At 53.0% G+C, this 25,531-nt stretch overlaps 1 protein-coding gene across 6 annotated transcripts in view; it reads right to left on the bottom strand.

Annotated features, from left to right (window-relative positions):
- DAAM2 (dishevelled associated activator of morphogenesis 2) overlaps positions 1-25,531 on the bottom strand; it is a 111,867-nt gene that overhangs the window by 22,286 nt on the left and 64,050 nt on the right. For all 6 annotated transcript variants that reach the window (XM_066241019.1, XM_066241415.1, XM_066241263.1 and 3 more), the window contains exons 3-14: positions 20,188-20,277; positions 17,283-17,357; positions 16,782-16,876; positions 13,179-13,512; positions 12,242-12,352; positions 10,950-11,053; positions 9,501-9,567; positions 8,321-8,438; positions 6,216-6,354; positions 2,971-3,029; positions 2,627-2,811; positions 1,760-2,056 (exon numbers count right to left, since the gene is read on the bottom strand). In XM_066241019.1, coding sequence (XP_066097116.1) covers positions 1,760-2,056; positions 2,627-2,811; positions 2,971-3,029; positions 6,216-6,354; positions 8,321-8,438; positions 9,501-9,567; positions 10,950-11,053; positions 12,242-12,352; positions 13,179-13,512; positions 16,782-16,876; positions 17,283-17,357; positions 20,188-20,277 — 1,674 coding nt within the window. The remainder of the gene's footprint in view (positions 1-1,759; positions 2,057-2,626; positions 2,812-2,970; positions 3,030-6,215; positions 6,355-8,320; positions 8,439-9,500; positions 9,568-10,949; positions 11,054-12,241; positions 12,353-13,178; positions 13,513-16,781; positions 16,877-17,282; positions 17,358-20,187; positions 20,278-25,531) is intronic.

The raw sequence follows: 25,531 nt of genomic DNA, 5'->3' as shown, positions 1-25,531 counted from the left end.
CTGCTAACAGGTGGCTCTAGAGTTTTAATAATTCATATTGGAGATGTTATCAGAGGCCCAGGAAACCGTGACTGGGCTTTGTTCATGCATCGTCCTTACACCTAGATCATAAAAACAGAGACAGAAGGAATCTTAAAGATCGGGTACAGACAAAATGAGTGATTTCACAGGTCACACAGAGCCAAACCTGGTTTGGTTGAAGGTTAGAATCTCTCCTTCAATCCATCCCCAGAATCTATAGGTGTTTCTTTAAACAGACTTCCTAATTTTCTAGATCTAAAGCTCTTCAGAGCAATGTTCTATCTCACTTTTTAAGATTATCCATCACAGTCCCCAGCAAAAAGCTTTACCCGGCCCTGGCCGGTAGGCTCAGTGGTAGAGCATCGGCCTGGCGTGCAGGAGTCCTGGGTTTGATTCCCGGCCAGGGCACACAGGAGAAGCGCCCATCTGCTTCTCCACCCCTCTCCCTCTCCTTCCTCTCTGTCTCTCTCTTCCCCTCCCGCAGCCAAGGCTCCACTGGAGCAAAGATGGCCCAGGCACTGAGGATGGCTCTGTGGCCTCTGCCTCAGGCACTAGAATGGCTCTGGATGCAACAGGGCGATGCCCCAGAGGGGCAGAGCATCACTCCCTGGTGGTCATGCCGGGTGGATCCCGGTCAGGCGCATGCGGGAGTCTGTCTGACTGCCTCCCCGTTTCCAACTTCAGAAAAATACAAAAAGAAGAAGAAGAAGAAAAAAAAGCTTTACTCAAAGCAGACCAGACTGGTCTACCATGCGGAGACAGCTTCTAACAAACAGCTGACTATCTACTTAGTAATCCCAATCTCTTCCCACTTGAATCTCCATTTGAGCTCAAGTGAGTTCAAATGGAATGGTACAGTTATGAATTCCCCAAGAGTTAGTCCAATGAGCCCATACAACAAGGTCAGAGAGAAGCCAGTACTCCCAGCTCCAAACATGGCTGTTGTTGAAGTGTGAGTCAGGCCTTGTATGTGTTTGTCTCAGGGACAAAGTCACAGGTCCTCTTAATAGGACACAGTACAGAACCAGAGGCAGGGCTTGGCCCAGGCTGGAACTGGCCTTCATTTACTAGGGGTCGAACGTGACCTGGGGCATCTCTGCTCTCTGCTCATGAGAGTCCAACAGAGCAATCGACTCCACACGTAGGCCTGGCGTTGGTAATCAGCGAGTAAAATTCACGAGAGCCACTCAGTGCACCACCCAGAGAAGCAACACCTTTCCCCAGGGAAGATGCCAAAATGGCCAGACCTTGGCACCAAACTCCTCATTGCAAGGTTGTCATGACCCCTGCCATGGCCTCATTCTAGTCCTTTGTACACATGGCCTTGGCCTTTACCATCTCTAGACCTTGGCCTAAAGTCTTTGCTAGATCTTCTACCCTCTTCCTCAGATTGACCCCATCCTTGTGGTTCCGGCCCAGCCCTTGTCTTGCCTAGAAAGCACCCCTGCTTGGCCCATGCGCCCGTATCTGTTACCCAGGACCCTCAGTACACACGGATTCCAGCTCTGGGTGGCTTGGGCAGTGTGAGCATTGCCACATGCCAAGCCACCTCCTCGCAGTGTAGCTGTTCTGCCCAGCGGCCTGTGAGCGGCCTGGCATCAGCAACCCCGTCTTCTGCATCCGCTGTGTCTGCCCTTCCGCTCAGCGCAGAGCGGCGCAGGGGAGAGTCTGCAAACAGCGGGGCCGACAGCTCCAGCTGTAGGAGAATGGAGGCACTGACCTCTTCCTTTTCACTCACCTCATTCAGCTTGACCCAGTTGAAGGACTTCAGCGGGTGGGACGGCTGGGGGACACACTTCTTCCTGAGTGGGACATCACTGCCAGGGAAGGGGTCTGGAGGGAGGGGCAGGCCCATGCTGAAGCAAGGAGGGGCGCCCGGGGGCGTGGGGTGCCCACCGGGCGGAAGGGGTGGCGGCGGCGGGGGGCAGCAGGCGAATGGCAGAGGGGGTGCAGGCGGAGGCAGGTCACTGGTTGTCATCGAGGAAGACAAGGTAAGCGGGCCCCCAGGGGGAGGCGGGGAAGAGACGGGTCCTGTCTGTGGGAAGACAGAAAACCAACAGAACAAAGCCATCAGCAGTGACACGTGTCAGGCCTCCACTGTTTGTCCTTTCTCTTTCTTAGTCTCCATCCACACTAGACCCCTCCCCTCCTGCTCTTACCCCCATGCACACCGAGCCCCCACTTTCTCTTTTTGTGTCCCAAACATCAAACACACGCAACCATAGACACACACACGTAAGTCGAAAACCATACACAGACACTGAACAAAGTCACAGTCACCACAATGCCATAGCAGGCTGACACAGGAGCTGTGAGCCTGCCACCTGCACCAGGGCAGACGGCTGGGTGGGGGAGCAACATCCCCCTGGCACCCTGCTCCCACAGGGTGCTTCCTGGGACAGCCCCCCACCCCGGGAAGGAGCATTAATTTTTCTAAGTAATACAACGTTGCCACCCTCATAGCCTCGGGGGCCCCTCTATGCCGGGCTGAGGTCTCCCTCTCCCTTCTCCCTCATCCTGGGGTCCTCGGTCCCTCCCCACGCACGATCTTCCCATCATAACCTGAAGGTCCTCTACGTAAAAGGAGAGGAGAGCGCCCACGTACCGAGATCTCGCTGAGCTGGGCGACCAGCTCGGCCACCTGTCCCCGCGCCTGGCGCAGCTCCTGGGACTCCCGGGCCAGCTTGTCCTTCATCTTGTTCAGCGTCCGCATCATCTCCTCCCTCTCCAAGGTCTTCGTCTCGCACTCGCGCTCCTTCCTCTCCAGCTTGCTCACCAGCTCCGTGTGCTCTGTGGCCGGGTGGGGCCGGCGGGGAAACGGAGAGAGGACGTGAACCCCGAGGGGGAGGGGAGGCCCCGGCCCGGGAGGCCCCGGCCGGCCGGCTGGGGTCGGGCAGGGACAGGGGCGCGAGGCGCGAGGGGCGCACAGGGGGTGTAGGCGGAGCTCACCTTTCCGGAACTTCTCCGCCTGGTCTCGCCATTGCTTCACTTCGTTCTCATTGATGAGCCTGGGGTGGGGGTGGGGCAGAGGGACGAGACTGGTGAACACTGGCTCACAACCTCCCGGAAGATATGTCATGGTCCTTGTCCTCACATGGGTGCCCGCCGGATCTCCGATCTGTCTGGCCACAGCGAGGAGGACGGGACTCTGACTCTCCAGATGTTTCCCCAGGTCCCCACCTCGCCCGGTCCCCACCACGTGTCTCTCCGCGGACTGTGAAAGCGGCAAAGACCCCAAGGCACCCTCTAATCAAATCCCTTTGTGCAAGAGTTGGAGCTCCTGAGACCAGAGATGGAACCACAGAGAAGTAATGGGAGAACGAGGCCCAAAGGCTTCCCTTAGTTGTGTAACGACTTGTACCCCTTAATAAAACAGGGTTTTGTATTGACAGAGATCGTAACATCGACCGTACCACGGTGCAGGCTCTGAAAGAGCAATGTGTAAGAGTGAGAGCGATGACCACCCCAGCGACACAGGGTGGGTGGGTTGAGGGTGAAGAAGAGACCTGTGTACATCATAGGAAGTTCTCAATCAGATCCAATTCATGTGATGGGGGTTAAGAGTAAGCTTTTACCCAGACACCAAGGCGTGAGAGAGGTGAGACCCCATAACCGTTTCTTGGTAAGCCTGAAAATGGGGAAGAGTTGGATCCACGGCTCTTAGTCTCCTTGTCTAGACCAGGGCTCTAAAGAGGAGACAGAGTGTGGACGGGAAAGAACTCAGGCAGAGGTATCTCTGAAGAGAGTCACTGCTCGGTGCTACCTCCTTCACCACCATCCAGTCAAATGTTTCTGTAGGTATCTTGGAGAGTCCCCCCCCCCCCACTGATTTGAGAGAGAGAGAGAGAGAGAAGGGACAAGGGAAGGGTGAGAAGCATCAACTCATTCAGCTTAGCTGTTCCCTTTACCGTATTTCCCATGTATAAGACGCACCCTTTTATGAAAAATCCGGGGTCTAAAAACTGGGCGCGTCTTATACAGTGGTTGTGGCATTTCAAATCCCATAGATGGAACTGAGGATGAGGGAATACATGAAGACAGTGATTCATCATCAGACACAGATGAGGACAAGCTAATGGATGGGAGTTTTGATAATGATGAGTTATATGAATTTTATTGAATAAAACTGGAGTTCAATAACTTAATGCAATACTTTTTTTCCAAACTTCGGGCCCCCAAATTAAGGTGTGTTTTATACATGGGAGTGTCTTATACGTGGAGAAATACGGCCATTGTGCGCTCACAAGCTGCATCCTGTATGTGCTGGGACAACACTGCCCACTGAGGCACCCAGCCAGGGCCTCTCCAAGGGTTCTGACCCGTGTTCCTGGACACTGGGCGGGCAGGCATGGTGGACTGGGGTCTGAGCCGAGGCCAGGCTGGTCCAGAGAGGAGAGAGGAACGACACGGGAGAGCACGGCTGAGCGCCCAGGCTTTGGTGGCCTGAGGACTGCATGGGGTTCCTTACGAGCCTGGTGTGAGCGCTGCAGAGGAACTAAGCTGAAGCTATGTGAAGTCCTGTCCCTGAAGTCCACCTGGGAGAAAAATGGGCACCTTGAGAGTGAAAAATCTGTGTGTTGTGTTGCCAGTGGGTCAGGAGCTGTTGGAAGGGATGGTACCAGACAGCCCTGGGAAGGAATAAACAAACCCACCTCCCATGATCAGTGAGCAGGGCTTCCCAGCAAGAGGCTCCCAGGCAGGAACACGGAAGACCCCAGAGAAACATTTCATGACTTTGCCCACGTGCCACGCCCAGAGAGCAGGAAGCCCGCTACTAAGTTACCTAATCTAGGAAGACCTTTTCCCTGTCTCCCTTCTGACCCCACGCCACCTCGGGTGGGAGGCAGAAGCTGGTTAGCCAGCGGGAAGAGAGAGCAGGAGAGGTCAGAAAAGAAACAGAACAGAGAATATCTCTCTCTCTCTCTCTCTCTCTCTCTCTCACACACACACACACACACACACACACACACACACACGTGTGCACGCGCGCCCTTCACAGTGCAGCTTCCCGGCCCCAGTCCAGAGAGGAGAGAGATTTAAGGCTCAGTCATGTCTAGACTGTTGATTTACATCTGGGACTGTCCTTCCAGATGCAGATGGAGACTATGTTGGCAGCTGAGGGTGATCGTAGGACTTCCATTGCCTGAGAATCAGCACAAACTTCACGGCACCCAAGGGCTCCCCCACACACACACAAAGGAAAAGCTTCCCTGCTGGCCAGTGTGAAGAACTGGTAGAAAATGAAAATAAAGCTGCATTTCGGTCTTGACTAGCGGTACGTGTCCAACGCACCAGTCCACATTTCAACGACGTCCACCCTGACTATTTGCACAAATGAAGAGAGTAGCTGAACAGGTTAAAAATCTTTTTCTGCTTGGCTTTGGAACGCAACACAATGAATCACTGAGAGCCAATTTATCTCCTCCAGGGCGACTGGCTCAGACTTACGCTGAAAGATAAGTAAAACTTTAAAATTAAAACTTGGTGTGTCAACATAAGGTCTGAATGTTAATGGACGTGACTTGGTTCTCTGGGTTTCTCTGTAGCCAGGGTCAGTCAAAGACGCTGTCAGAAGACCTCAGGCTGTGACATGTCCAACTGCCTCATGGCTAAACGGTCATGCTCTATATCAGCCTTCGGCATTCTCTAAAGGGACAGTAGATATTTCAGGTGTTATATGCTACGTAGGGTCTTTGTGTTTAATCTTGTGTTTGTTTTTCAGAACTCTTCTCAAATGTGAAGATTATTCTTCCCTCACAGACCACTCAAACAAGCTGGGGAGGTGGCCCGCAGACCACAGTTTGCTCACTCCTCCTCCACACCGAAAGGTTTAAATTCTGCCTCTATCCACTCCGTGCAACGGATCATTGCGAGTTGAGCAACCCCCTCTAAACCTGTGCTGTCCAATACAGTCAGAGCCGTATGTCATGTGGCTATTTGATTAAAAGGAAACACCATTTAAAATTCAGTTCCTCCGCCACACCAGCCACATGTCAAGTGCTCAGCAGCTGCATGCAGGCAGTGCAGATGTGAAATCTTTACACCACCTCAGAGTTCTTTCGGATGGTGTCGCCCAAGGCCAGTTTGGAGGTGTCTGGTGTGTGTGTGGGGGGAGCTGAGCTTTCACTGGTGAGACCCGAACCGGAGGGAGACGGAAGGAGGAGGAAGACAGGTGAGGGCTGGCCACTGCTCACATGTTCACGATATTCTTGACGCTGAAGTTCTCCAGGGGAGCCAGGTCGGGGTCCCCGCCCCTCTCATCCTGGAGGACGATCTGCTGGAGGATGCGGTCCAGGAGCTGCCACTGCTGGACGTAGCCGCCGTTCCGCTTGTCTGAGGGACAGACAACAGACATGTCTTTCCTGAGCCCTGGGGCCCCCGGGAGCCTTGCCCTGGAGTCACTGCCCGGGCCCAGGCTGGTGAGATGTGCCCTCCCCTCCCACGGCGGGCTCCCAGCCCGATGGGGGAGGCAATGCCGTGGCCGAGGATGGAGAATCACAAACCCAGGTATTTCCCGATTACCGGCGACCGACCCTCTATGAATGTGTCAGCCCTCTCGACAGATGTCTCTACTCCCTGCAAGGCTTCCTGGCTGCCTTTCTTCCCCGTTTTCCCTCTTAGTACCTGAGCATCCTATGCCTTGGGAATGTTAATTGCTTTCTACGTTATCTTTTAAAAAGCACCTTTAAGAAAAGTAAATCTGCTCTCAAATACTACACACTGAATAATAAAGTCTCCAGGGAAATTTCTTTATTTAAAGGCAGGGGCTTTAGGATTAGCTATGCTATTGTTCTCCAGAGGAAGATGAATGGAAACTAATTACAGGCAAGCACAGAGAGGGAGTCAGACCGGCGTGGAGAAGGGGTCATGGAATCCGGGAGGATGGTTTTGGTGAAGGTGCCCCTGGGCATGAAGGCAGAGGCACTGTGTGCTGTGCCTGATCTTACAGGGTCCGCCTCACATCCCCTCTAATTACAACCTGGCTGGGCCCAGACCTGGCTTTGCCCCTGACAGCCACAAACTTCTTTCTGTTCAGTGGTTTGTGATCCTCGATCCTCTGTTTCTAGTGACCACCAAGGGAGGTCAACCAGCGTGACCCTGACCTTGAAGTCAAGCCATTAAAGCCCACAAGGTGGAAGGTCACGTCCTCAGAGCCCCGTTCGGAAGCAGAGAGCCAGACCCCTCCGCATTGCCCTGAAAGGCCAGGCACAGGAACTCGTGGGAGCGGAAGTCAGTCTCCCAGGAACTTCCCGCATCTTCCACGAAGACTTGGCCTGGCTTTCAGAGAACTGAGGTTCCTCCTGGTCCCGGCCACTGTGTCGGTGTCCTCTCCTGCCCCGCGCTGGCACAGGTAACACAAAGCGGCACCATTTCCCCTTAGCCCTCACCCAGGAAAGCAGGGTGAAGCCAGGACACGGGCTCACAGGCATGCAGCACGTTTCATCTGAGGCCGTGACCCCAGGGAAACAAGCCTTCCCGCCTGTGGAAAGACCCGCCCGGGCTGAGGCTCAGCCGCTGCGGACCGGAGACAAGGACGCACACTCCGCGCGTCCCTCTGAGGTCAGAGGCAGGACCTCGCGTCACACCTGGCCCGGGACTGGCGCATAGTAAACCGCGGTGTCACCCTCACCCCCATCGCCACCTCTACAGAGAGCCTGTCACCCTCACCCCCGTCGCCACCTCTACAGAGAGCCTGTCGAGGTTGACCATGATTTTGCAAATGTTCTGTGAATTTTGTGAAGAGCTTAAATACCAAATGGCTGAAGCTCACTTCGAATTGCAGGTGGGGTGGCCATCAGTAATTCTGAGTAACGGACGCAGCCACCAGGCTCACCCGGAGCTAAAGGTTGACATTGGTAAAGGAGGCAGGGACAAGGGTGTGAGGTGGGGACGCAGCAGGGACGACATGGAGAAACTGTTTGTTTTTCTTAAAGGCCCGCATATTCCACATCTGTGCTGGTCCCCAAACACAAAACTTCTTTCTGGAACTCTCCAAGTGGCCCGATCGCTCCCCTGTCAGAGCTGTTTGGTTCTGCAGTGGTCACGCTACTGCTCAGTGGGCCGGGAGGCTGCCACTGCTCAGGGCCAAGTCCCAGCGGCTCCCCAAGGTGACAGCGGGAGTCCTGGCCTCAGGGAGCAAGGGAAGAGCAGGGGTCTGAGTCCTGCCTAGTCTCCTCGGGAGCAAGTGGGGAGGGAGACGTGGTGAGATTCACCCACCCAGGAGGCCCTGACGCCTTCACCAGCTGCCCCAGGCCGAGGCTCAGGCCGGCTGAGGGCGCGGGGGGCGCGGGCTACTCACAGGGCATCTGCAGGCAGTGGTGCAGGACGGACAGCAGGCAGGGGTAGGCCTCCGTGTGCTTCAGCTTCCTGTGGATCAGCTCAAACATCTGGGAGGCACTCTTGGTGTCGATGTGGACCTGGGGGTGCAGAGGGAGCAGTGACCGGGGAGGGGAAGGCAGAGGAGGAGGAGCAGAGGGAGAGAAGTCCCTGCCCACCCACTGAGCCCATCCCCCAGAACAGCCTACTTCCCCCTGCCTCTAGCGCAGGCTGTAAAGGAAGAGGGAGATGTGCTAACGCCATAAACCAGGGTCGCCACCCCTGGCACTATTGGCATCTCGGCACGGAGACTCTGCCGTGGGGGCTGTCCTGCTCATTGCCGGGCATCAGGCAGCGTCCCTGGTCTGTGTCCATCATACAGCAGTGTCATCCTCCTCACACTAGTTGTGACAACTTAAAAATGTCTCAGGACATTGTAAATGTCCCCGGGGCAGGCGGGAGTTGGGGCAACAAAGTCGCCCCTGGTTGAGAACCACTAATTCAGACCAACAGAAGGAAGCTGGGAGAGAGTTGACTCAAGAAGCATGTGACACAGGGGTCCACATCCTGGTCAAAGTGCAGACACGCTCTGCAGCTGTGTGGGGGCAGCCGCTTGTCCCTCGTACCCCAGCGCCGTGTCTGCAAACCCGGGGCTTGGGGAGAACATGCTGAGGTGGTTTTGGTGACTGAGCCACCACACAAAGGTTGGTTTCTATTTGGGCGGGGATTTTACAGAATAATTTTTAAGCGGCAGAAGTTGTGTGTTTTCAGGGTTACTAGGGCTAAAAAGAAAATCTGATTCTCTTTGCTAAGCATGGTCTTAGGGATGGGGAGAGATGAGTCAGGAAATTGCTAGAAGGTGGGAGACAGGAGTCCAGTGGAGGCATTTCAGACTACCTATGAGTAAGAAAGCACTGTCTCTCTTTCCTCTGGGGGTTGTGACCCCCTAGGGGGTCAATACCCCACCAGGTAAGACCCACCAGGTGAGGCCCACCTCAGGCACCATACTGCCAGGCCTACAGAAACAGGACCCGGCCATGGGGGACCCAGCAGGGGACCCAACCAACACTAGACCCTACACAGCGCAGGAACTGAAGAAATGAAATGGCTGGGGGCGGCCTGGGACGCCCCCTGCAGTCACCTCACCCTGGCGGCTGCCTCACCATGTCAAACCTCCTGGCCAGTTCCAGGTCGTCCTCATTCCGGACCATCTCGAAGAAGTCTAAATGCCTGGACACAGTGGGAGTACAGAGAGCGTGGACAATAGCATCAGGACCTCCTTGAGGGTTACAGCCCCTTCAAGCCCCTGCCCCCACCAGCTAAGCCTGAAAGCTTCCTTCAGGTGAGGCCAACGCCAAACCAGAAAGAAGCCAGCTGTCGGTCGGCCAGCACGGCCGCCTTTGTGGAGTCCATGCCCTTCCCTGAGGGAGGCCAACTCCGGGCCTTCTCGGTGTCGGGACATTTGCGGTTGGACCACCCTTGGCTGGGACAAGGCTAACCCAGGGGTAGGCAACCTTTTTATACCTACCGCCCACTTTTGTATCTCTGTTAGTAGCAAAACTTTCTAACCGCCCACCAGTTCCACAGTAAAGGTGATTTATAAAGTATGGAAGTAACTTTACTTTATAAAATTTATAAAGCAGAGTTATAGCAAGTTAAAGCATATAATAATAATTACTTATCAAGTACTTTATGTCGGATTTTCACTAAGTTTGGCAGAATAAATCTTTATAAAACAACTCACTGTAGTTAAAGCTATCTTTTTATTTATACCTTGGTTGCTCCGCTACCGCCCACCCTGAAAGCTGGAGCGCCCCCTAGTGGGCGGTAGGGACCACGTTGACTACCACTGGGCTAACCTGCCAGGTGCAGGAGGTTCGGCAGCACCTCTAGCCTCCGCTCACTAGATGTCAGCAGCAGCCCCCACCTTGAGTTGTGACAACCAAAAATGTCTCCGGGCATTGCCAAATGTCCGCTTGGGGTGCAGGTAAAATCCCACCCAATCATGGACTTCTGTCCCACACACACTTTTACCATTTTCTACGCCATTACTCCCCCACTCCCCCTGGGATTCAGCCTCTCCCTAAGACTCAGTGGAATAAAATATCCTGGACCAATGGGACAGAAGCACAGGGGCTACTGGGAACACCCGGAATGTAACGGTGCCCTTGATCAACACGGGCCTTTATGGTTTGTCTTCTGAGTGGGGCATTTGTGCTGAGCAGAAGTGCACCATGGGACATTTAGCAACCAATACCAATAGCGCCCCAGCAGGCAGTGTGAACACTGGGCAACACTCTCACATGCTTCCAAATGCCCCCTGGGGACAGTACTGCCATGGCTGAGGACCACAGGGTCCACCTGTCCATAACATCAGAGACGAAACAGCAGGTCAGCACAGAGGACAGGTAGGGACATAGGTAAGACATGGGACAAGGGGGTGGGGAGCTACCCCTGCCCCCACAATACACCACACAACTGACTATGCATTGATGCCGGGAACGGCAGGTGGTCTCCAGAGGGAATGGCGGCCTCCATGGAGGTGGTGACCACTAGCCAGCAGAGCACTGCCCCCAGAGGCCTGCCGTCGGGACGGGGGGCCTGGGCCTTACTTGTCCAGGATGGCGTTCTCGTGCCGCCGGAGCTTGTCGATCACGGGCTGTATGCCCAGCATCAGGAACTCGTACCGCAGGTGCAGGCGGAACTCCAGGTTGTCCTGGGGGGTCAGCAAGGAAGGGCCCGCTCACTGGCTGGTCTCGAGTACCACAAGAGTCCCCGGCGGACCCTCACTGCCCCTCCAGTCATTGTCCCCCCACAACTGCAGCAAGCTCCGCTGGAACTGCTTCAAGACCCAGAGTCCCAGGAAAGGGTGGGAGGAGATATTTTTTTGATTTTCTTAATTTACTCCTTTTTAGGTCTCCTGCTTCGTCTCCTTTGATCCTCTTACCGGTGTTCTCGTAGCTTTTGGCATCAAAAAGCAGTGTTGCAGAGTGATACTGAGCACAAGCTTTGGAATCAGACGGATCTTGGTTCAGATCCCTGCTTTGCCACTTATGCTAGTTCTGTGATTTTGGGAAAGGCTTAGTTTCCTCATCTGTAAAATGGGCATGTGACTTAGCTGCAAGAGCGATGTCGGTAAAAATCACCTGGTGAGTTATGGGTACCAACTAATCAGATGAGATGTCAGCCATAAATAGCTAGTACTGACAAAGGTGTCATCAGCATCTTGGGGACAGATTATTCCCCTAATCCACCTCATCCAACTCAAGTCATCAGGATTGGATAAAAAAAAGAGAAGAAAAAAAAGGAACCAAAAAAAAAAGAGAGGGAAATGCAAAGACTATTAAAATGACCTTGACATCTGATTACCTTAGAATTTGGAGAGTTCGTTTGCTCTTCAAATTCTTCTTAAATTGTTGCTATTTTTATGGTCTGAAATCCTATTCTGACCCCAAAGGAAAGAAATAAAAAAATCCTACCTCCTAACAGAAGGTGCCAGAAAAGCATGACCAGCCCACCCTAGAAACCTGCCCAGAAGCAGGTCTTTAGAAAGCTCTAGAAAGAAGGACTAACACTTTTCCTCCTCCTGTGAGTGATGTCCCCACCCTGAGCCAGCATCAGCCAGCCAAGATCGGGGTTTGTCCATGACACACATAATGCAGGATGCTGCTTACACAGGACACTGCCCAGGGACCCCTCATGACAGTGACGTCACGACGGGCCATTCTTTCTCAGTGTCAGGAGGAGGAGGCAGGGGTGATGAAGGCAATCTGAACACAGCGGCAGTAGCGGCAGCCACGTGGCCGGGTGACGTGGCCCTTCCCCCGCGGTTTCCCCAGGAAGCCCTCGCACACTCTACCCCGGGTCCCAAGGGTCAGGCCCAGCAAGGGCAAAGGCGCCTCACCTCCCCGGCGCCAGCGTTGAGCACGGCGTTGATGAAGGACATGATGGCGGTCTTGAGGTTCACCTCATCCCGGTACCGGCCCAAACTGCGGTCCAGCTCGTTCAGCAGTGTCTGGGTGAAAAGGCAGGACAGGAGAGGGGGGGTGGGGCTCAGGATCCCAAAGGCGCAGCCTCTGAGCCTTCGTTCCTGACGTCGCAATTACCCAGAATGCCCCACCCGTTCTCTCTCCGCAGTCTACAGGCTCATCTGGGGCCTGTGCTGCGGCCTCCTCCGAGAAGCCCCCTCTGCTGCCCACCCGCCAGTCTCAGCCCCGCCGTCCTCCCTCTCCGCCCAGCCTTCGGGGCTTAAACACTGCTCCCGCGCCTCCTGCTCTTTACAGCCCGTGGGTAGTGCTGCCAGCTCCTTGGCACCGTGGGCACTGCCTTGTCTCCCTTCTGCATCTTCTGCAAGGGGGCAGAGGCCACCTTTTGCACAGAGCAGCTACTTCAACATGTTTGACAGAGGACAGAACAAGTAGCCTATAGTAGTGGATAAACCACAGAGCCTGTCAGGACAGTTCACATCTATCGAGACTGATTCTGGGCCAAGACACCTTATACCTATGGTCTGTCTACCTCGTCGGCACGTTTCTGGGGCGGGTCAGGGAGCCCAGAAAGAACAGCACAGCCTGAGCTCCCAGTGCCCGCAGCAGGCAGTGGCCCAGCGTACAGCCTAAAACCCTAACCCCAACCATTGCATTCAGTTCAACAGTTCTTCACCGAGTCCCGACACTGAGCCAGGCGCTGGGTTCAGAGAGGCAGAGCCACTGAAAAATGAGGGAAACCAATATCCCCGCCTCAGGGAACCCATGTTCTAGCAAGAAGACCATTGTCCCAGCCAGACCCATCTCTCTTAAGGCCCCTCCTGCCTTTGCACCAGCCCCGCGTGGGGCCCTCACCTGGAAGCGGGTCCGCTCAGCCGCGTACACCTGGTAGTGCAGCATGGCCTGCAGCACCTTCTTGTGGCCGCCGGGCACGAGGCACACGGCGCCCAGGATCTCCAGCACGGCCACCTTGGTCTTGCTGTTCTCAGTGCGCAGGCTCTGGGCGATGGTGCTGATGGCCTCGGGCTGCGCCAGCACGTGAGCCCGCCCCTGAGAGTTGTTCATCAGAGCCTTGATGCAGCCGATGAGGGAGGTGTGGATGCGGCTCTCGCAGGTGGTGTGGTCCATGCTCCGGAGGAAATTCAGCAGACAGGTCAAGCCATCCAGCTCGATGAAGCGCGTCACAAACCTGCCCAGGCCAGAGCCGTTAGCACAGCAGGCGTCCTGCGCTTGCATAGTATTCTGCAGAACTATTTGCAAGTAGTTATCCCAGTACCTGCACACCAGTGTGTCTCACCTACAGTAACCACTCGGTTCATTTATACTGTTTCTAAAGCACTGAACTCTTTATCATCCTCACAGGGGACTCATATCTTATCTGAATTTTATATTTTATTTATTTTTCTTTTTTATTACATTTATTGGGGTGACATTGGTTAATAGAATAGGTTTCTAATTTGCATTTTTTTAGGTGAGAGGAGAGGAGATAGTGAGGCAGACTCCCACATGTGCCCCAACCAGGATCTACCCGGTAATCCCATCTGAAGCTGATGCTCGAGTACTGAGCTATTTTTAGTGCCTGAGGCTGACCCTTGGACCAACCAAGCTACCTCAGTGCCCGGGGCCATGCTCAAACCAATGAAGCCACTGGCTGTGAGAGGAGAAGAGGGAGAGACGGGGGGGGGGGGGGGGGGGCGGAGAAGCAGATGGTCACTTCTATCTGCCCTGACCAGGAATCGAACCTGTGGTGTCCATTCACAGAGCTGATTCTCTATCCATTTAGCCACCAGGCCAGGGCCAAATTTGCTTTTAAATACTATGCATTTACATATCATTGTTTATCAGTTGTATAGCGATGGTGCTGTATATGTGAAGGTGATCATGATAATTATTACAATAATTATTGCGGCTATTAAACCTGAAAAGCCATCTCCTAGGAGGATGGGAATTTAGAGGATTACAGTCAGACAACAAGGAAGACTTCTGACCATGAGTGGGGGTAGGGGTGGGGGTGCATCGTTGTCACTGACTCAAAGGACCAAGGCACTCCTCAAGGGGTCCTTATGAAAACAGCTGAGTCATCTTGAATGTCAGCAGAAAACATTAAAATCCATTTAATGGATGGCCCTTCACCTGGAGTCCACGTTCCCTTTAAAGGATCAATTGCCAGCATTCAGGGATCCATGAACTTGCATGGATTAATAAAATTATACAGGCACACCTCATTTTATTGCACGTGGCTTGACTGTACTTCACAGATACTGCAAAAAGAAATTACAGCTTGCTGAAAGCCCAGATGATGCTTAGCCCTTTTCAGCAATACAATATTTTTTAAGGGGCATACATTGCTTTTTAGACATAATGCTAATGCACACTTAATGGATTACAGTATGATGTAAACATAACCTTTATGTGCACTGGCAAACCAAAAATATTCGCGTGACTCGCTTCATTGTGGCAGTCGCTCTGTTGTGGTGGTCTGTGACCGCACCCCCAATATCTCCAAGGTATGCCTGCACTTTCATATTTCATAACCTTTCACTGAAACTCAGCATTTTCTTCAAATAAATGTAGGCAATGAATGACAGTGGTATTAGAAGAATCTTTAACTGACTTTATCACCCAAAAATAATCACAGTGATTTTCACATCAAATTACACTTGTTGCCAGTATCTCAAAATATCATTTACACTCATCAGCACTTCAAAATTATGGTGGCTGCTAGTTCCTGCTACTTAAGGCACACTTATTGCTGTCTCACTAATTTTTAATATTTGGTAACAGTATTTCAATTTAATTGGTTTATTTTTAATCCTATTTCATTTTATCTATTTTATTTTACTATTTTTAAAAATTCTGAAGCAGTCAACAGGTTTCATTTGGGTGCTAAAGTCATCTGTGGCATGCACACAAACACACACACGCTTAGATCCCTTGATTCAGTAGAACAATAACTGATGACCTGAGGAATGTCCTAGATGAATCTGAGGGACCCACTACATAGAATTAATACGTTTGCTCTCAAGAGTATTTGGGTGTATTTCTATCTTATATAGAAAGGCATAGAAAAAATAAAGTTTGCTCTCAAATGAAGTTATTAAAATAGGTATTACTCACATTATTACATACTTTCCTGTACTCTACAAAATTTCCACCACGACTATGTGTAACTTGTCATCAGAAGTATCTCAAGGGAAGGACAAATCAGTCGAAGTGGGAGATAAATGTGGCCACCTCTCCCCTAAACCCCTCTGTTCCCTGGTCCCTCATCCTTCCTGCACTCCCTTCCCACACCAGACCCCCCCCCCCAACCTGGAAAACAAGTGGATATGAAGGAGCTCCATTCTCCTTGGGGCTCTGTTTCCAGTCTGCTGGGGCAAGGAGCTCAGCCCGGACAGCACATGCACACTCATGCACATGCACACACATGTGCACACACACACAGACCAGAGTGCTGGTAAAAGTTAACAGACTGGCTCCCTGGAGAAAGGAATGAAAGGCCTGATTGCAGTGTTTGCCAACTGCCATGGTATAAACACTCTCAGTGTAACCAATTTCAAGCGACATCAATGTGACATCACTGAACGTGGCGTTGGGAAGAGATGTACCATTTAAAGTATTTTCACCATGCATATACAACAGGTACAAACTCAACAGCATATGTAATAGTGAAGATTACACATAACAGTAAAATCTAACTAGGTAATTAGGGAGTGATAAGTTTCAAGTACTTGATTCTTTGTTTTTGTCATAATTTATATAACCATAAATATATATTTACATTTTAATCACATCTATTTATAACAACCAGTTTGCAAAACTGTTGAAAATTTAACAGATGGCTCTCACAAGGTGGTACGAGCCAATTCCCAGACATAAGAAGAACCCGTGGCTCTTGTACCCTCTTTGGACCCTTGCACTATGTGGCCCAGGAAATGGAGGGGTTTCTTCCCCAGCCTTAGAGGCATCCACCCCCTTTTTCTTGTCTTTATTTTTATTGCTTTTCCTCTGGTGGTAAAATCTCATCCATGGACACCACATCTCCCCCTAGTGGCTGGAGTATTTCTCACCCACTCTCAGGAGACCTGGTCCTTCTCAGAGTTCTTTCTCATAAGCCTTGCACTTGAACGGCCAGCCCACTTCCTTCCTGTTCTATTCTCCCAAGAAAAACAAGCACCTCACCTCACTTTCCCTTTAGACAGCTCATAGGGACCTGAGGTTTATTCCATTCTCCTATGTTCACCTCCCCTGCTGTCCCCCTGACAGCCTCCCACCTCCTCAGAGAGGGGGGGGGGTGTGAGAGCCGGAATGAAGTCGAGTCTAGGGGAACGCTGGGGAGTGGAGTCGGCCAAGGGGCCCTAGTGGGAACCGAGCACGGTCTGACGCTTCAGGAAGGTGAGGGGACCACGGGGTGAAGGGCGGTGGGACGCGGTGGAGGGAGGGAGAGCAGTGTCGCACCTCATGGGCTGCGTCCGGAGGGCTGTCTTCAGGTCTTCCACGACCTGGTTCCGCATCTCCGTCTCCTCCTCGTCGAAGGCGTACAGGCTCTGCATCTGAGGTCGGTGGGGCGGGGGGTGGAGTCGCGCGGGGCTGCCGCCTCCCAGCCCCCACCCCAGCCCCCGTGTGAGCGGCCACCCTCCTCTCGGGCAGGGTGAGGCCTCGGGGAATGGGTGACTGGGACGGAGTGTCAGACTCTGGGTAGGGCTTCACACTGCTCGTTTGTAAAATGGGGAGAATTATTGGCCCAGCCATCATCCCACGCCCGCGTGATGTACAAATGGTTAAGACGTACTGAAATGGTTGGGGGACTCTACAGTCCCACGGGGAAGGCGGGGATGATGACATCTGGGATCAGATCCCCAGTGAGTGGGTATGGGGTGCAGGGAAAGACGACAGAGGCTCCCTCTCCCGCATGGCCTCTCGAGGTGGGCCCGGGGCGGGAGAGCAGCGGCCACTCACCGCCGCCATGGAGTTGATGCGGTCAATGTAATAGTCCGGCCAGCTGGTCGCCATCTTGTTGGGGTCCTCCTGCTCCTGGGATAAGAAGAACTGTAAGGAACAAACTGCAAGGCAGGCCCACGGCCTGAGATCCTCAGCTTCGGTCCAAGGACAGTCGTTCCTCAGCCTGCCCCGATGGGGAGACATCCAGGAGATGACCCAACCCCAGGCTTCCATTTCTTCCTTGGTAAAACGTGGATAATAAACACTGAATCTCATGGCCAGCTAATGACAGGGGCAGAAACCATGCAGGTATATATACATTTTCAATGAACAATATGTACAATGAAAAATAAACTCACTTGTCCCTATTATTTGTTTTTCTGACTCTATTTAACAACATATAATTTCATATCTGTTGAAGCCAATAAAAATTTGTGCTGCTATTTTATACATAGGTTTTCAAGTTTTATTTTTCTGAAACTATCATTTTCATTGTATTTTACAAAAGCAGTTGGTCTGTGACGATTTGGAAATGTAAAAACTTGGTCTTTCTCCCAGATAGTTTGAGAAGCACTAATGTAAAGCACGTGGTGCCGTTCCTGGCACGTAGCAGGTGCTCATTAAATAGGAACTCTACCAAAAGGGGGAAAGAGAAACGCTCTCTTTGGGTTTTGGAAAGACTCAGGAGAGGTCTGTGTAGCAACGCTGTGCAGCCTTCTGACCCAGATGTCAGGTCCGAGAAATAGCCTCAATCCCTCCCCACGTGTGGGCAAGAGAGGTGGGAGTTGTATAAACATTGATGTTGACTGAAAACTCAGCCCTCTCCCTCGGCCAAAGGATCGGCTCTGGGCATTACACAGACCCTGCTCCTTCCTGTCCCCGTCTGTCCCTGTCCCTGCCCCATGTGGACATTCCTCTACCTCATCTGCTCTCTGCCAGTCTCCTGCTTCCAGATCAGCATGAAAACTCAGCTCCTCCACAGCCTGTCTGCCAGCTGGTCTGGGTTTTGCCCTGAACCCCTCAGCTCTATCCACTCAGGCTTCACGATTTGGTTTTCATGAAATCCAAATTTTAGACCAGTGGGGCCGCTGCCTTGACTGGGTCTGTGTGATGTTATGTGACTCTGCGTGTTAAATCTCCATGCCTGAGCCCCCCACCCCCAAGTCTATCTTCTATCTTGGAGAAGGGGGAGTCACGGAACCACAAACAAATGCATCATCAAACACGCAGTCCCCTGCCTGTGCTGGCTCATCCTCTGTCCACTCGATATGCATTTAGCGAGCACCTACTACATGTCAGTCACCACTGTACTGAGTCCTGAAAGTACTGGACACAAAGGCATAATCTCTGCCTTCCATAGCGTCAGAGGCACAGTGAAGAGCACTCTATGGGAGAACTGTCCACCGCGGGCCATGGGGACCTCGGGGCATGTAACATGTGAGGCTCTTGAGGGGGTAAGATGGTAGGGGGCGGGGCCGAGTTAGCAAAGATAACTACTGAAGCTAAGGGAGGCGGAGAGGGCCTTACTGACAGAGGAAGCACACCCCGTGGGAAGAGTAGAAGTATGCAAGTGAGTGGGGAATTACAGACGATCTGACTTGGAAGGGAGAAAGAGAAGTCCTTACACTTTCATATATTTATTTTTATTTTTTTAGCTGTTTGTATAAGAGATCAACTTACAGTAACTCAATTTGGAAAGTGGGAGGGGGAATCATGAGACACAGTTAATTACTCTTGAAATTAATTTTCTCATTCCTCCCACCTTTCCTCCCACGACTTGAATTGTTTTTAAGAGCTGCTATTCTGACAGTGAGACTCCTAGACACAGAACACAGCGCCCTGCAGGTGCTTAATCCATGTGCACTGAGCACACCAGACAGTGACTTATACTCATAGTGTATGCAGGCCACACAACTCGTCACAGGTCCTCAGACTCCAGCTGGCCGGGGTTCAAGCAACGGTGCAGTCACCTGCCAGAAGTGGCCCGTGAATGGGGGGGGCTTGCCTCTCTAGGCTTGTTTTGCCCCATATGTAGAATAAAGGACTAAATGGAATGGTTTCTCAGTTCCTTCCAGCTCTAAAACGGCATCTGATGCTAATCCTCCAACTGTACAAAGTCTGACCCTCTCAGTACGGAGCTCGGATGGGACAGATACCAGCGGAGGGATCGCCGGGTCCTAACTCCCAAACACCTACACTCTGAAGCCAGCACAAGTCTGAAAAACTGAGAGTGCAGGGGAGAGGAGGAAAAGAAACACGGGGTGAGAGAGACGAACAGGCTCACATCGGGGACAAGAGACACAGAGACAGAGAAAGGCAGAGACGGAAGAAACGCAGTGGGGAGGCGAGAACATTCAATTAAGCCCTGAAGGAGGAGGCCGAGCATCCCTTTCTAGGGAGGGCCAGCCAGGGTCAGGAGGCTGACAACACCTTTTAATGAACTAGAGGGGAGGGAGGAAAGGGGCGGGAGAATGGAGACTGATGTGTCACCCTGCAGTGTGACCCTAACACCGTGCTGCCTCGTGAAGCCAAGCCTGGAAGAAGGCAGGTGCTACGGATCCGGAGACGGCCACTCCCCACCCCTCCCAAACCGAGTCTTTACAACATAGCGGCCCCAGCTGTGGCCCAGAGTGGCAGGGCCTCCAGGCTCCGGTTTAGGCACCGAAGGGAGTCCAGATTTGTCATCTCCTGACCTACCTAACCCAGCACCCCTCCTGGAACCCCGCAGGCACCTGCTTAAGGGGTTACTTCCCTGAGCGCAAGCTCCACGGGAACAGGGTATTTTTGTGCGTGTATCTTAAACTTATTCACTGTCTTTCCTCCCCAATCCAGAAGCACCGTGCTGGTGTGTGATAAATACAGCAAGCGCGCCCTGGGCCGCGGGCCCTGGGGCGGCGGCAGCGCCAGGGGTCAGGGACGGTACCTTCTTCTTGCTGCAGTAGATCTGCCATTTCTTCTCAGGGGGCAGAGCAAACACAGCCTCCCGGTTTTTGTCGGTGAGATCCAGTTCATCCTGCAAAGACAGCAAGAAAAGTGTCTGGGATCCAGAGGTGAGTATTCAGCCCCCTGGGCAATTACGAGTCCCCTGACCTTACTACTCAGCCTTCCATCTTCCTCCCAAAGAGGGTCACAGGTAGGACAGGGCGATTCTTCCTCCGCGGGAAACACAGCCCACCCCCCTGCTCCCACCGCAGCCTGAGCCGCTGCCGTCCACACCTGCCCGGATCGTCCACCCCACCCTGTCCGGCCAATCCGCGCTCCTCCCGCACGCCTTCTCCATCAATGCTTTGCTAGCCCTTAGTCCTCCTAGCCCGGGTTCTTGGCTTCCTTTCCATGTCGTTCTTAAGCTCCTCAACACCGTAAGTCAAGGCCAGACAAAGAAAGGAACCATTCTTCAGATCCAGCCTTTGTCCCTTTTTCTGAAAGTCTCCCGGACCTTCCAATCTCTCCTCCAGAAATTCTCAGGCTCCCCTAACTTCAGCATGGGTCCCGGCACAGGCTGCAGGGAGCTGGTGAGGACCAGAAGGCGGAGCGGCTCTCGGGGCAGGAAGGGCTCTCCAGGCCGAGGGAGGCGCTGACCTCCTTCCCGGGGAGGTGACCCTGTCAGAGGCAGCCCCGCCCGCCGGCAGGCGCCAACCTCCAGACAAGACTGCGCATGCGCAAGGCCTGGGCTCCGGCAGCCTGCATCGTATTTTTTGAGCAGAACCAAGAAGTTTTTGACCTCATCAAATTTGGAGTAGCTCTGTGGGTGGTTTGGGATGGCTTTATAGGTTTGGCTGTGCTGGTGGTCCCTAAAAAGCTCTCGTCTTGAAGATCCTTTGCCTGTGATTCATGGGCAATGCCCAGCCTCATCCGAGAAATAGTTCATGGGCCATGGGACACACACATTATGTTCTTCGGCTGAATCACGGAGAGGTTTTTCAAATCAAAAGCAAAACTCTTATTAAGATAAAGCACACCATTACTAACCTTTTCATTTTCAAAAACGGAAAACAGTGAAAGTAACGTCCAGAGTATAAGGGTGAAACATTCCGATGCCTGTACTCTTTCCCCATACTTTATTGTTGTTGTTATTATTATTATTATTATTATTATTATTGTTATTAGGTGAGAGGCGGGGAGGCAGAGACAGACTGCCCTCCCTGGCCACCCACCCGGTGGACCCGATCTGATGCCCAAGCTCAAAGCCAGCCTCCTGCAGCAAGCCTTCCACAGCCTCCCCGGGGGAGAACACCTCTTCCTTCCTTCCCACCCGGTGGACCCAATCTGATGCCCAAGCTCAAAGCCAGCCTCCAGCAGCAAGCCTTCCACAGCCTCCCCGGGGGAGAACACCTCTTCCTTCCTTCCCACCCGGTGGACCCGATCTGATGCCCAAGCTCAAAGCCAGCCTCCAGCAGCAAGCCTTCCACAGCCTCCCCGGGGGAGAACGCCTCTTCCTTCCTTCCCACCCGGTGGACCCGATCTGATGCCCATGCTCAAAGCCAGCCTCCTGCAGCAAGCCTTCCACAGCCTCCCCGGGGAGAACACCTCTTCCTTCCTTCCCACCCGGTGGACCCGATCTGATGCCCAAGCTCAAAGCCAGCCTCCTGCAGCAAGCCTTCCACAGCCTCCCCGGGGGAGAACGCCTCTTCCTTCCGAACTCCAGGTCAGTTCTATTCAACACTGCATTGCGGCCATTTGCGAGCCTGTCTTTTCTTCCCAGTGGTCTCTGTCACTAAATCAATGGACATTTCTTGGTGATTTGACTCAGCCCAAATACCCCGTGACCCTGTGAACCCTGGGACCCCACCGCCTCCTTATTGAATCTCTCTGCCCTGGTTTCTACGACAGCCACATTCTTGGGCAGAAGCCCCTGCTTCACTGCAGGTTCCTCTTGGGGTCGCTTGATGGCTTCTCCTCTTCTCTCCTACCATTAGATGTCAAAGTCGCCCAGGGCACCGTCCTCCCTCGGCACCTCCCTAGGTGAGGCCTTCTCAGTCGTTCCCAGGGCTCAGTCATTATCCCACTCTCTGAAACCTGGACCTCCAGCCCACCAGTCTCCTGAGCGCTGGCCCCTGGGACCCCACTGCCTCCCAGACTGAGGCGCCTCACACGCTTACGTAGGGTCGCTAGGTGCCAGACACTGTTCTAAGTGCTTAGGTTTACTCATTAAAGTTGCAAAAACGCATCTCACAGATGAGAAAACTGACACACAGAGAGAATAGCTGATGCTGACTGAGCTCCTCATCCCAATCCCCTAAACCCGAGTGCCCGCAGGGCCCAACATCCACCCCTTCCCCATGTCAGAGGCCTGGGTGCTCCTGGATTCCTGCTCGCGCACCCATCTCAGCAAGTCCTACTACATTCTCTCCTCAACAGCTCTCTAGCCTGTCCACTTCTCTCCATCCTCACTGCTAACTCTCGAGTCTCAACCACCGTTCTCCCTAGCTTGGACGGCTCCCAGAGCCTCTAATGGTCTACTAGGAGCCCTCTTCAACAGAGCACCCTGAATGGTCTTTTAGTTTTTTGTTGTGCGTTGCGACACCTTAGTTGTTCATTGATTGCTTTCTCACATGTGCCTTGACCAGGGGTCTTCAGCAGACCGAGTAACCCCTTGCTAGAGCCAGCGACCTTGGGTCCAAGTTGGTGAGCTCTGCTCAAACCAGATGAGCCCGCGCTCAAACTGGCAACCTTGGGGTCTCAAACCTGGGTCCTTCCGCATCCCAGTTCGATGCTCTATCCACTGCGCCACCGCCTGGTCAGGCCTGAATGGTCTTTTAGAAAAGCAGATCGGATCACCTCAAAGCCCTGCTTAGAGCCCTCAGTGGTTTTTTTCTGTAGCCCTTAGAATTAAACCCAAATGCTCAGTTATTTTCATCTTCACAGTGTCTCCCGAAAGGACCTGCCCTTCTCTGTGTGGGGCCCTCTGTGGTTGCTCTGCACCCCTATTCATGTATCTAACCATCACTCTGTTTTCAGATCTCCGTGGAAATGTCACTGCTTCAAAGGGACCATCACGACCTCTATTCTAGAATAAAGCTCCCTGCTAGACTCTCCACAGGCCCCCTGACCATTCTCTTTCCAAACACCCACCACACCTGTCATTACTGTTCAAGATTAGTCTCCCTTTTTAGACTTCTCAGAGGCGGAGGCCGTGCCTCTTGGTTCACCATTAAAATCCCAACCCCCACAGAACCCAGCATACTCAGTCTCTCAATAAACATTTTTCATTTATTTGATCAATAGCTGATCAATAGTGTGTCTCCTTACAGATAAGACTTCTCTGACTCATCCTTGCTATTCTCAATGTACTTGGTTGGGAGCCCTGCTCAGTAAAGATGCTGAATAAAAGGGCCAAAGAAAAGAATATTCCTCATGTTCTTCTATCAAAATTCACACACACTGTCCAAGAAAATGCCCCTGCCTGCGATAATATAAAAAAATACACTTTTCATCTGTGTTCCCAGTTCCTGGTGCAGAGCTCCTAAATCCCTCGGAATTTCCTGGGTGATAAGAGCCTCTTTTCTTCTAGTGAAGTGACTCTTGGTGGGATCTAGATCGCTTCCAGATGGGGGGCCTGGTTGCCAGAAAGATCAAGCCTTTATCAGAAAGCTAGGACTTTCAGCCTCACTTCCAAAGCTCCGGAGAGAGAAGAGAGTTTGGAGACTGAGCTAAGACTTGGTCATGCCTACATGAAGAAACTTCCATAAAACCCCCTAAATGACAAGGCTCAGAGAGCTTCCAGGTTGTCGAACCCATTCCCATGCTGGGAGGGTGTGGGCACCCCCCAGACTCCGCAGGAGCAGAAGGACCCGTGCTTGGGTCAGGACCCGTGCTTGGGACAGGAGCCTGCCTGCCCTCTCCCTTCCGGGCCCTACCCTATGTGCCTCTCCAGCAGGCTATTCATTCGCGTCCTCTCTAACACCCTTTATAATAAGCTGGTAGTAGTCAGAAAAGTGTTTCCCTGAGTCCTCGTGAGCCATTCTAGCAAATTATTGAACGTTGAGGAAGGGATTGTGGGAACCCCCAATTTGTAGCCAAGTCAAACGAAATGTGGGTAACCTGGGAACCCCCTACTTGTGATTGGCATATGAAGTTGGGGGCAGTCTTGTGGGCCTGACCCCTTAACCCGTGGGGTCTGCATTAATTCTGGGTAGTTAGTGTCAGAGATGAGTTAAGTTGTAGGACACCCCGTTGGTGACCAGAGACCTGGAGGGTCGCTGGGTGTGGAAGCCCGCACACCTGGTGGCAGCAGTATTCTGAGTAAAAGCCAGCCCTTCGTAGTGCCGACAGCCACTCGTCCGTCTACACTAGGACACACTGCGATGAGTCTTCCTAGACCTGGTGTGACGAGGGAGGTGGGACACTTTTGCACATCATCGTCATGGTCTCATCTCAGAGCGTCCTGTTATTTGAAGGGCTAGACGGTCTTAGTCAGACACATCTGTTATGAAATTCAAGTATGGACTCCCATTCCAAATCACACTGCACGGTTTCTCTTCTGGTCAGCCAGGAGCTTGAGTGACCAAGAGCTCCTGGTAAGTAAGTCTGTGCTCATCACGCTGCCCTACGCCAGGGTTCAAGTCTGCGTCCCGGGCCCAGGTCCCGCATCCCGATCCGGGACTCTCTCTGCCATGACGGCTTGTCCCACCACCAGGCCTCCAAAGAGAGGAATCGTGCGTCTTTCCCGTCCTGCCTCCTGTGGTCGGAGGAGGAAGCTGCACACATAGGGGTTCCCACAGAGGCGTAGCGTTGCCCTGGTCCCGACGGGTACCAAAGAGTTAGGAAGGGCTGATGCCCGTGTGAGCGACGGAGGCTCTGCCTGCCTAAGGCTGGACGTGGGACAGAGGCATCCCAGACCCGAGCCAATCCCAGGCGTGACACAGGCGTCTCCCCTTTCCACACTCTAACCAGCCATCACCTGCTCTGCGGGACCGGTGTCCGCCCACTCTGCCTCTTCTTCCTGAGCTCAGAGGAGACCCCAGGGAGTTCCGGAGAACAGACCAGAGAATGGTGTCACTTGTTCTGGTGTTCTCTGAGGTGCTCACCGCCTTAGGCCACCAAAGCCCGGACCTGCTCTTTTCACAGCAGCCTAACCGCCCGCTGCCTGCTCAGGTCTGGAATCCAAGGGAGGTATGAGAGGTAGGTCCGTTCTTCCGGGGACGCCTTTCATGGTAAGCGGCTTTCTCCCACATGGCTCAGGGGTCCTGGGGAGGCCGCCTCAGCCCCCAACAGAGCTTCAGAGGTGAGAGCCCGACACACGGGCCCCGGCCCTCTGTCTGGCCCGG

The sequence above is a fragment of the Saccopteryx bilineata genome, chromosome 1 (assembly GCF_036850765.1).
Source record: "Saccopteryx bilineata isolate mSacBil1 chromosome 1, mSacBil1_pri_phased_curated, whole genome shotgun sequence".
In the NCBI taxonomy this organism is placed as follows: domain Eukaryota; kingdom Metazoa; phylum Chordata; class Mammalia; order Chiroptera; family Emballonuridae; genus Saccopteryx; species Saccopteryx bilineata.
This window is presented reverse-complemented; position numbering and strand designations above follow the sequence as displayed.